The 12202-nt window shown below is 45.3% G+C and overlaps 1 protein-coding gene and 1 long non-coding RNA gene across 7 annotated transcripts in view; one reads left to right on the forward strand and one right to left on the reverse strand.

The window, feature by feature from the left end:
• LOC128843261 (uncharacterized) overlaps window positions 1-12202 on the forward strand; it is a 36294-nt gene that overhangs the window by 12367 nt on the left and 11725 nt on the right. The window contains exon 1 of one of the 2 annotated variants that reach the window (XR_008446214.1): window positions 11575-11661. The exons of the other annotated variant lie outside the window; for it this stretch is intronic. This is a non-coding gene — a long non-coding RNA (uncharacterized LOC128843261). Of the gene's footprint in view, window positions 1-11574; window positions 11662-12202 lie in introns of those variants that run through there. 2 annotated transcript variants of the gene reach the window in all.
• Window positions 9201-12202, reverse strand: part of STAG1 (stromal antigen 1) — a 391372-nt gene continuing 388370 nt past the window's right edge. For all 5 annotated transcript variants that reach the window (XM_054039941.1, XM_054039940.1, XM_054039942.1 and 2 more), the window contains 2 exons: window positions 11539-11619; window positions 9201-11447 (listed from right to left, as the gene is read on the reverse strand). In XM_054039941.1, coding sequence (XP_053895916.1) covers window positions 11424-11447; window positions 11539-11619 — 105 coding nt within the window. In that variant the 3' untranslated portion in view covers window positions 9201-11423. The remainder of the gene's footprint in view (window positions 11448-11538; window positions 11620-12202) is intronic.

Below are 12202 nucleotides of genomic sequence, written 5' to 3' on the forward strand. Positions count from 1 at the left end.
GAATGGCTAGATAGGTGCAAAAGGAGGGCCTTCCAAAACCTGTTAGTCAATGGATGTGTAAACACAAAGTGCCATTCCACAGGCAGATGGAAATCACTAATAGCCACTACGTGCACTTTGATGGAATTGAAGAGGAGTCCTGACATCTTCAGGGACAGAAGGTAGTCCAAAAGAAGGGGAATGTCCATGTCCTCAGGGGCAAGACCCCTCTGTAGGACCCAGGAAGTGAAACATTTACACTTAGCCCGATAGGAATGCCTTGTGGACTCTTTCCTGCTACCTGAGAGGATGTCTTGTACTGCCAATGAACATTCCCATTCTAGCGAAGATGTCCATCCAAAACCCAAACTCTGAGGTGAAGTGTCTGTGGATCAGGATGCCTGATCTTGCTGCTGTATTGCTGGAGCAGTTCCGGGAATGTCGGCAGCAGAAGTGGGGGAGCTGCTTACATGAGGAGAAGGAGAGGAAAACAGAATTGGCGAGGTCAAAAACGGGCGATGAGAATAACTGCGACTCTCTCCCACCTGATCTTGTGGAGGACACATAGCAGGAGCAGTAGTGGGGAAAAAAACAATTGGTCTGGTCCAACCAGCGGATGACAAGGGCATCACTTTGGCAACAGGTGTCAAGGCCCCGTCTGAGCAGTACTTGATGCATATGCTGTTGGTGTGGGAGGCAAAGAGGTCCCTGGTTGAAGTCTCCCATAGGGTTAAAACATCGCTGACAATGGTGTTGTGGAGCTCCCATTTCTGGTTGGCCACAAATTTCCTGATCAGAAAATCTGCAAGCACATTCTGAATCCCTGGAAGATAAGCTGCTGACAACAGGACCTTTTGGGCGATTCATCAATTCTAGTATAGACAAACTGATTCTGCACAAAGCACTGGTGACCACGTGTCCCCTTGTTTGTTGATGTAATAAACAATGGTGGTATTGTCTGACGTGACCAGAACATAACGGGAGCGGGTGAATGAGAGAAACAAGCAGCATGCTTTCTGCACTGCCCATAGCTCCAGAATGTTGATGTGCATCCTGGATCCCCAAGCGGTCCAAGTCCCCTGTGTCATGTGCGTGCCCATGTGGGCTCCCCATACGAGGAGTGAGGCGCCCGTGATGATCGTCATGCTCAGGGAGAATGGAAGGAAAGGTGTCCCAGTGCAGACCTGATTTGGGTCCATCCATCAATTGAGGGAGGAGAGTACCTTTGGGGAAACGGTCAATGGCTGGTCCCTGGTATGTAATGAGGTAGAATAGACTTCTGGAGCCACAGCTGGAGACAGTGAAGGTGATGACGAGCAAAGGTGGTGAGGTACATGGATGTCACCATGTGGCCAAGAAGGGAAAGGCAAGTCTGGACTTTAACAGAAGGACTGGTGACCATCTTGGCGATCAGCTCTTGTCGCATCTGGAACTTGTCTCTTGATAGATAGGCTTGTGCCAAGATTGCATTGATGTAGGCTCCAATTTTTCAACATTTACACTTGCCCTTAGGGAGGAGAGAAGTCTGAGCAGCATAGAAGTTGAGGCTTAAGTCTCCCTTGTGGATCACGCTACTAGCAGCCAGTCATCAAGGTAGGGGAATATAGGGACCCCCTGACATTGGAGCTGGGCCTCCACTACAGAGAAAAATTTGGAGAAGACCCACGGAGCAGTGGTGAGTCCGAATGGTAAGACCCTGTATTGGAACCATCGATGGCCTACAACAAATCTTAGGCACCTTCTGTGGGTTGGATGGATGTCTGTGTGAAAACAGGCATTCTGCATATCAAGAGCCTAAACAACATGCCTCTTTCCAGTGAGGGTATGATGGCTGCTAAGGTGACCATATGAAACTTGGGCTTGCACATGAACTGACTGGGATGACACAGGTCCAAGACTGGTCTCCATCCACCCTTCTTCTTGGGTACAAGAAAATACATGGAGTAGAATCATGCACCCTGGTAAGTCATTGTAATGGGTTCTATTGCTCTCCTGTAGAAGAGAGTCTACCTCTAGGGCGAGGATACTGTTATAAGAATGGTCCCTGAGGTGGGGTCAGGGCATGGATGAGTAGCATCATGAACTAGATTGAATAGCCATGTTGAATCACATCGAGGACCCACTTGTCCATTGCTGTCACAGTCTAAGCAGAGGTGCCGACTGTGTGTGTGCTCCAGGACTGGAGCACCCATGGGGAAAAATTAGCGGGTGTGCTGCACCCACCAGCAGTCAAGCTCCCCCCACTTCTTCCCTTGAGCATGCTGCGTTCCTGCTCCTCCCCGTCCCTCCCAGCATTTCTGCCCGCCACCAAACAGCTGTTTGGCGGCACTCCGGGAGGGAGGGAGAGGAGCGGGGACACAGCACACGTGGGGGGAAGAGGCAGGGGCTTAGGGAAGGGGGTGGAATGGGGGCAGGGTGGAGGTGGAGCAGGGGTGGGAAGAGGCAGGGTGGGGGTGGGGACTTGGGGGGAGGGGTGGAGTGGGGTCGGGGCTGGGGGCAGAGGGGGGGTCAAGCACCCACTTTCAGGAGGAGAAGTTGGCGCCTTTGAGGTGTATGGGGAGAGGCAAGGTGTTGGCGGCTCTCTAGGTGTACTCAGAAACATTGCTTTTCGAAAGACTGAGCATGAGATGTTGAAGGCTGAGGAGGAGCCTGGAGGATGGGACCGTTGGGTCTTCTGTTACTTGTGAGGAGGCTCATAGGGCCGTTGATAGAAGAATTGAGGAATTCTGAATCATTCTGTCGGTGGCAGGTGGTAGAACTTGCACTTTGGTGCTGGTGTGTAAATACCCAACAATTGTAGACTGGTTCTGGAATCCTTGAGGGAATAGAAGGAATCACTGGTCTTGATTGAAGAGATGAGACTCATTGAAAGGGAGATCCTCTATGGTATTCTGCATTTCCCGGGGGAAACCAGATGAATGTAGCCACAATTTCCTCCTCATGATCCCCATAGCCATCTTGCATGAACTGGTGTCCGCAATTTCCACAGTGGCCTGGAGCGTCATTCTCACAACCAGTTTGCCCGTCTCTAAGATAGCCTGGAAACAGGCACGGTACTGCTGGGGAAACTTGTCTGCAAAGCCTGCCAGCTTGCTGCAAGTAAAGAAGTCATATTTAGTGCCAGGTAATTGGAAATCCGGAGTTGAAAGCTGACCGAGAAGACTTTGGGACCCAGAAGGTCCAGACATTTACCTTCCTGGTCTGCCGGAATGGAGTGTGGGTGTTGCTGCCTGACCTGCTCCATCGCTGCTTGTATCACAAGGGAATTGGGTGGGAGGTAAGAGAACAAACTCAGAGCCCTTCACTGGTACACAGTACACCTCTTGTCTGCCCCCTAGGAGGTGGGTGCACAAGTGGCGAGGGTGTGCCAGACAGTCTGAATCAGTTGAAGAATAGCATTGTTGATCAGTAGAGCCACTCTAGTTGATTCTGAGGCATGCAAGATGTCAACAAGCTGATTCTGTTTGTCCTGTACCTTCTCCAGTGGAACATAGAGGGCCTCAGCCACCCTGCGTAAGAGGTCCTGGAACTGGTGGTAGTCATCCAGGGTCAAGAAGGAATGAAAGACACTGTGACGTCTGGAGACAACAAAGGGACTTGCACCTGTTCTGGCAGTACTGTTGGGCCAGGCTGAGCGGTTCATCCTCCAACATCTGTTCCAAATGCCTACGCAAGGATGCCCAACGAGGAGAGATGGGAGACTCTTCCCTGGCTGAATGGGAAGGTTCCGAAGGTGGATACTAAGGCCAGGACTCCCACTATGGCCAAGGAGACAGATCTATCGGATGGTGCAGAGGGCCCCACGGAGCAGGGTACTAGTGACTCCTTTGTTGGGGAAACGGAGGGTATTGGCACTATGTTGGCAGAACCTTTGGATATTTGCATATATGGTAGGGGAGGGGCAATCCTTGCCTTACATCTGAATCCTCCTATGCCGTGAAATCGGATTCCAGTTCAAACAGCGATATCATTGGAACCGGTGGAACCATATGAGCCATAGGGAAGTGGGCGGAAACACTAACTGAAGTAGGTAAGTCCAGGGTAGGAGAGCGTACCTCTTCAGGCACCAGCTGAAGCGGAAAACATGGAGACCTTGCCGCCAAAGCAAAGACTTCATGAGGGCTGGGCACCAACTCTAGTCCCCCTGGTGTCAAGACTATGCATTCCACAGCCAAAACCAGAGCGGAACAGAGAACTGCCTTGGAACTGAAAGTTCCCTTGACTTAGGAGTGCAGACTTGGAAGGCATACATGGCTTGATGGACAGAACCGATGAGTCCGGTGGTCTATGCGACTTCTTGTTGTGCTTGTGAGCTTTAGAACACGCTGCTTCTCCATGGCTGGAACTTGTGGAAGGTGCATTGTTTTTCTTGGGCCTGGAGGAAGACTTAGTGCCATGCTTAACGACTAGACCCCGGCACAGGGTCCCTAGTACTAATACTGGGGGAACCAGAATGGGTCTCTGCAGTAGGAGGCGCATGCCTGGGTTTTTCAGGACGATGTACGGGGGGATTCCCTGACCTGGGTCCCACTGCGACCTTATGACAACCTCTGTGAAGTTCTTCTTGAGGCAGAGAGCCAGGCCTTCCCAGCTACGGCTTGGGAAGGAGAGGCAGATACTGCACCTGGATGCAATGTGGGCTTCCCTCAAGCAGTAAAGGCGGCATTGACCAAGAACGAGTGTGGGCAGGAAGTGCAAATCTTGATCCCCGGCATAATCCAGAACGTGTGTGTGTGTGTGTGGGGGGAGGAGGAACCGTCAAAAAAGGCGTCCCAAAGTCCTAAAACAATTATTACTAAAACTACAGTAAAACAACAACAAAAATTAACTATGTACAATACTAAAAAAATGGCTTTTTTTTTTTTTTAAATGCATCACAGAGAGATGAGAGTAGAAGCTCTGACTGGAACATGCGGAGAAACTTCCTCTACACTCGTTGCCTGTTGTACAAGAGGAATTTCTGAGGGTAGCAATGGACAGTGTGCGTCCTTTGCCACATACCACCCAAAGGGGGAAGAAATATATATTGGTGGTGGTGGATTTTGCCACCAGATATCCTGAGGCAGTAGCTCTAACACTGAGGCAGACAGAGAACCAGTAACTTAATACACCTCTACCCCGATATAACGCGACCCAATATAACACGAATTTGGATATAATGCGGTAAAGCAGTGCTCCGGGGGCGGGGGGTGGGGTGGGGGGAGGAGGCTGGGCACTCCAGAGGATCAAAGCAAGTTCGATATAACGCGGTTTCCCCTATAACGCAATAAGATTTGGCTCCCGAGGACAGTGTTATATCAGGGTAGAGATGTACGTACAAAGTTTCAGAAAAGAGTTAAAAGACATGATGGGGGATACACTTGCTGACTCATAAAATCATTACAGGAGGACACAGCCACTTCCCACCTAACTGCATCGTGCCACTTGCCAGATGCAGGAACAAATTTGTTCAGAAATATAAAACATGTTAGACCTGGAAGTAATTAAAGAATCTGACAGCTATTGGGCATTACCTGTTGGCATGGTCCTTAAGAAAGAGAACACTGTAAAGCTTTGTGTTAATTATAGAAAACTCAGTCCTGTCACAGTACCAGATGTATGTCCTAGGCCTAGAACTGATGACATGCTGGACATTTTGAGCAAAGCTAAATATCTCAGCTCTTTGAATTTAACTAGCGGTTACTGGCAAATTCCTTTAGATGAGGAAGCACAGAAAAAATTTGCTTTCATCACTGATATGGGACTCTGAGTTCAAAATGTTGCCATTTTGTTTAATTAATGCAGGAGCCACTTTTCAGAGGCTGGTCAACCAAGTGTGAAATGATTTGCAGAATTTTGCAAGGGCATATGTCAGCGACATTGCAGTGTTTAGCAACACTTGGTCTGATCACAAAAAACATTTGGAAATTGCGCTGTCAAAGCTCAAAAAGGCAGGCCTAACCATAAAACCCTCTAAGTGTAAAACTGGGGCAGCCAGAATTTCTTATTTGGGACTCTGGGTAGGTGGGGGTCAAATATCTCCGGATCCCATGAAAGTTTAAGCCACTGTAAATTGGTCTGCAATCCCAAACTAAAAATCACGTCCAATTTTTTATAGGACTGACAGACTATTACAGAAGGTTTGTGTGTGGGTTCAGTGACATTGTGTCTGCAATCACAGATCTACGTAAAAAGATTGAGCCTAACAAAGTAGTATGGACAAAGACATGTCAAGAGGGTTTTGATAAGGTAAAGAAAAATCTTGTCTGGAAAGCTTTTTCTCGCAAGTCTAGATTTTGACGAAGTGATTGAACTGTGTGCAGATGCTTCAGACACTGATATGCAAACTGTGTATATAAAGGGAAAAGAAACGATGGTGGAAGATGCCTTGTCCAGGAAAGAGGGCCCTGACCTGCTGCATCCAGGTCAGCCAATAGCTAATCCTACTGCAGCTTTTTAAGGGAGGGAGGTGAGATGGAATGTACCTCTGTATTCACACCCTACATGCTATTGTAATAATCTCTGTACAAAGTATGACTTATAAGGTATCATTTGAAAATTCTTAATTTGCTGGTCAGTATTGTCCTGGTAAAATACATGTGGCAACGTTGTATGTGAAGTTACAAGTCTCCCCTTTCTGATGTTAACAACACATGTTCCAAACCCCACAGCTCTGCCCAAGCAGAAGTCAGGTCTGTCCTAAATAAAGGAAGGAATGTGTGCTTGCCTTAATTTGCATTTAAGCAGTAAACAGCGTCATCAAGCAGAGAGGGAAAACAAAGGAAATTTGAACAGGCAAAAAAACCGAGCAGGGAACATTCTTCCACATGGACTTTTTGTCTCCTGGATCTCAGCTGGACATGTTTTTCAAGAAAGGGACTGAAAGTAGAAAAAGGAGGGACAAACACCCCGGAGATCCTCCCCCCTTCCTCTTCCAAGGTCAGGGATGCCCCCCCCCCCAACTAGTCTGGATTGTACTGCGGTATGTCACACCCTGAATGTGGTAACTTGGGCTGTTATTAGTTATCTGCACGGTCCTACCAAATTCATGGTCCATTTTTGGTCAATTTCACAGTCATAAGGTTTTAAAAAATAATAATTTTCATGATTTCAGCTATTTAAATCTGAAATTTCAGTGTTGTAATTGTAGGGATCCTGATCCAAAAAGGAGTTGGGGGGGGGGGGGGGTTTGCAAGGTTATTGTAGAAGGGGTTGTGGTATTGCTACCCTTACTTCTGCACTGCTGCTGGTGGCAGCGCTGCCTTCAGAGCTGGGATCCTGGCCAACAGCTGCTGCTCTCCAGCTGCCCAACTCTGAAGGCAGAGCTGCTGCCAGCAGCAGCACAGAAGTAAGTAAGGCATGGTATGGTATTGCCACTCTTTGTTCTGCACTGTTGCTGGTGGCGCACTGCCTTCAGAGCTAGACGCCCGGCCAACAGCCATTGCTCTCCAGCTGCCTAGCTCTGAAGGCAGAGCAGAAGTAAGGGTGGCAATATTGCGACCCTCCCTGAAAATAACCTTGCGACCCCCCCTGCAATTCCCTTTTGGGTCAGGATCCCCCATTTGAGAAACACTCATCTCCCCTGTGAAATCTGTATGTATAGAGTAAAAGCACACAAAAGACCAGATTTCATGGGGGGAGACCAGATTTCACGGTCCGTGATGCATTTTTCATGGCCGTGAATTTGGTAGAGCCCTATTTATCTGGCACAAATGTATGTGCAGACACCATACGTGACAATAATTCTGTCTGAAATTTATAAATAGGAAAATTGATTAAGCCTAAATTGGGGGGATTTGTGACTCAGTTTCCCAACTTTTACCTCCCACCAGGTCAGAAAGCAAGGAAGATAGAATGACCCTGTAGTCCAGTGGTTAGAGCACCCACCTGGGAGGTGGAAGACACTGGGTTCAGTCACCTTGCTCCCACTATTTCATCATTTATCCAAACTGGAACATCAATGGAAGAGACCTGTGGGGAACGTCCTCCACATCAGAACAGCCCAGAACTCAGTGGTTACAGCACCCTCCTGAGAGACAGGAGACATCTGTTCAAATTCTTTCACCTCTCCTTTGGCAGAGAGGGGGAATTGACCCTGAGTCTTGCACATTCTAGGCCAGTACTCTAAATCACTGGGTTAAAAGTAATAAGGTGGGTACCACCTCCTCCCCACCTTCCCCTCCTGTGTGCGTGGAATGAGGCAGGTGCTTAACTCATTCCCACAAGAAATGCTTATGTGCCTAAGCTGCCTGACTCCAAGTGGCTTGTTTCCATTTGTGACTCACTAGCTGAGATAAGTGCCTCTCTCCATGAGAAAGGCGAGGCTTAGCACATACCCTTATCATCATCTCCCACTGGCCAGCTCAGGCAGCTCCCTGCCTCGTGTGCTGGCTTTTGTGGATCACATTCTAAGGCTCCGATCTCTCCCTATTCATTGTATAGGGAGCCTAGGAGTTTACCTCAGGCTATGTGGACTGCAGTGGTGTTCCTGCGATTTGCTAGGCATCATGCTGCGTAGTATTGCAATGTCCAAGTCCCTTGGTAGATCCAGGCCAGAGAGGTGATGCAACATGAACAAGATCACCCAATCTGCTAATGGCAGACCTAGAACAAAATGCAGGTGCCCTGAATCTTAGCTCAGTGCACTACCCCTTGGACCACACTATCTTCACCAGTTCATATTTGAGAACCAGTAGCAGCAGATACCTCAGTTCTCCCTGACACAGTAGAAGAGAGTGCATTCACAGCTGGCATTGGTGAAAGTCATGCCAGATTTTCAGACTCAGTAGCAGTGGAAGAGACATCAGTCACCTTGGTGAATTTGTAAATCTTTAGCACAAACTCCAGCCTATTGGAATGTTAAACCTTTTTATTTCTGAATCATTCCTGTACTCTACCTACATGGTTACTTAAAGCTCAAGTGGAAGGAGTGTAATTCACCTGAAATGTGTCTTTGAATCATGGCAAAGACATTGCTGTTCTCTAATGTGAAAGCCTGTAATAGTTCAAAATTCCCAGACTCAAATGACAACTCATCAGATTTACTGCAAACAACAAATAAACACAAATCTCCTTTACCCTGAGACCTGAGCATGAGCAATAGCCACATGGAGTCTGGAAAGGGAGTTGGGGCTTAAAGGGAAAGCTGCCTTTCAACCTTAACTTTGGGAATGTTATGCGATGACTGGCCAGATGCTATTTTAAAATGATGTATGGCGAAGAGGATGCTCACCACACACACATGACTTTGAATAGTTTATTAAAGGAAAGGTGAAGCATCAGTTTTAAATTGTACAAAAGGAAAAAAAAAACCTCATATTGTAAATGTACAATTTACAGAATTACTAGCAAAACCAATCAAGGAGACACTCTCAATACAAAAAACCTATTGACTGCAAACTGAACTGGAAACCATTGGAGGGGCCGTCCAAGTGATCTTTGTTGTGTTATACAGTAGTCTACAATCTATAACTCAAGGTTCAATTTTCCACACAGAGGACTGTGAAGCACGAGGTTTGTCTGTGACTATGACTCAAACCATGCAGCATTTATTATGCTACTATGCTCACAGAACTACAGTGCTGACACGATAATGCAGCCATTCCTGCCCACCCTGTACCCCCTGGGGGTAACCTGCGCCCTAGTTATAAAGAAATGATCCAGCAACCTCAGAGGCTGTTGCAATAGTCACCCATCTACACTTGAGGAATGGCTGAATTACCAAGTTAAACATTTTTGGCAACCAAGTCTTTCTGAGAACTGTACACATTGAGAAAAATCTCAGCTGTTAAATGAAAAGAATGATTTGTTTTTACATTAGTTGTTTTTCCCTCCCCAAAGGTAAGTACTAAGTGTACATGTTTTTTTCCAAATGACATTGTAAAAGAGAAAGCTCCATGATAAATTTGCAGTTGCTAATAAAAGCAACTCTAAACCTGCTGTGCTTGAAGTGGGTCAATATGCTTTGTATCTCAAATGCTAACATTCAAACTCAGAAAGGAAGATTAACGTTTTGGTGCTGATTTTCAGAGGTGCTTTAGTCAGTGGGAGTTGTGGGTGGTCAGCACCTCTGAATATCAGGCCAGTTTTAAACTACAGTAGCAGCTACTAGGCAGAGTCATAAAATCTAAGCATAATGAGATTCCAAATCATTGAAGACACTGAAAATCTCTTATTACAATGAATTAGCTGCGAACTTTTTGGGTTTTCTTTACTTTTTTGAAAAATTGTATTTTTTCAAAGAATTACTTTTAATATGCACAGTTAACACTGAAAATGTAGCTGTATTCCATTGTAAGCTTAAGAACTTCACCATCTAAGCACAAATTTCTATGCAGCACATACAGTACTTCTAACTGGCAAAATTAATTTACAAAAATAGCACAAAAGGGTATTTGCGGCATGGAAAGTAGACATTTTTATATGGTACAGTTAAAATTGCTTTTAGAATGCTAAAGCGATTCCTTTTTTCCCCCCCTTGATCTATTTTATATAGGAAAGTTGCTGTTTATGTACCTTGGATTGGCAGGGCACGAAATAGGTAGTAAAAACAGCAAAGTGACTACTTGAGAACCATTTGTGTGTTTTACTGAGAATACTTTATTTGCTGGTATAAGTTGCTAAAAATGCACAGAGCAAGTACCAATAGAAAATGTACTGTTTTTGTGTCCCCTAGTGCTATATAAAATGAATGTTACACAGCATCTGTTGGAAAAGTGGCTTCATGGACATCTCTTATTTTATGCCCCATTATAAATAAAAATAAATCTTCTCAAGAGTATAAAATCTGGGTTTATCATATCAGAATCTGACTTTTTTGGCAGAGATGCACTTCATTAGAATTCTAACCTCTTTTGTAAGAGAGTGTTCTGCTCTTTTCAATGCCTATGAGAGGATATACACGTACCATACTGTTAATCAAATCCAGTGTGTTTAAAAACACATTTCTGCAGCCAGGATGACCTGCTTATAGCATCATTGCTAGTCAGTCGCTGACAGGCATAGGTTTAATAAAAATGGCTAGCTTTTAAAACATAAAAAGGCAAATGTTAAAACAGTTTTAAATTGTACAGCAGAAAAATAAAGTTAAAAAGTTTTTTGTTTTCATTCAATGTTTTCAGAAAACATATGTAGAACAGTGTTTATTTTGACAGCTGTCTTTACAATTTAAAACTCCCTTCCCATCCAGAAAAAAAACATCTGTATAAGGACAGTCAAGAACAGGGATACAAATGATTCTTTTAGGTCAGCCTTTCTGAGGTGATTGGATTGGCCAACGTTCCTTTGTATCATTAAGAAGGTCCTCTTCTCCTCTTTCACTACAAAATGGGATTGACCTTATTCATTTGGTTAAAAATCAAACCATATCACATCAAAAATGTGGTTTTCATACAAGCTATCACAGTATATAGGCCTCTAGCTCTAAACAATAGAGTTCCAAATTTGTAAAACGTCTTCCCCAGACTTCAGAACATAGGCATTCCAAATCCCTAGAAAAATGATTAAAAAACATCAGTTAACTTCGGAGGTAAAATAAAAAACCCTCAAACAAATGGTAAACAATGCTAAATAAAATCTTACTGAATCATCTTCAATGATAGCTGCAGAGTCAAAGAAGTCCGGCCTCAATTCAGCTCGTTCTCGTCGGTTTCTTGAAGGTGGCTGGAAGAAGAAGTCATTTATTGAATTGCTCTCTATATTGAGGTAGGAATAATTCCTCATTTAGAGTAACATACTATGTTCATGTCACATAAAAGAAATGTATGTACAGGATACATACAACATACAGAAGTATGTTAGTGGCTTCTGGTGAGGTGGGTGTGGCAAGGATTTCTAGATACTAAAGCCACGTCTACACTATAGGCACTACTGCAGCACAGCTGTAGTGAATTCTTCCATCAAGCTCGCTGCGTCTTCACCAGGGGTTAGGTTGGGATAGCTACAGTGCTTAGGGGTGTGAATTTTTCATACCCTGGAGCACCATACCTATGTTGACCTAACTGCTAAGCTTAGACCAGGCCTAATATAGGCCCCAATGCAGGTAGGTACTTAAGCACACACTTACCTTCAAGTATGTGCTTAACTCCAGTTGTTTCCAATTTAATTTAAGCATGTGCTTAACTTTAAGCACTTGCTTATGTGCTCTTCCTGAATAGGGACGCTTTCCAGAATCAGGGCCATAGACTGGGCTTCATGAAACTCTCTGGTACTCTTCACTTCTCAGATTTACCTTTCTCTCATGCCA

This window comes from Malaclemys terrapin, chromosome 9 (assembly GCF_027887155.1).
Source record: "Malaclemys terrapin pileata isolate rMalTer1 chromosome 9, rMalTer1.hap1, whole genome shotgun sequence".
In the NCBI taxonomy this organism is placed as follows: Eukaryota; Metazoa; Chordata; order Testudines; family Emydidae; genus Malaclemys; species Malaclemys terrapin.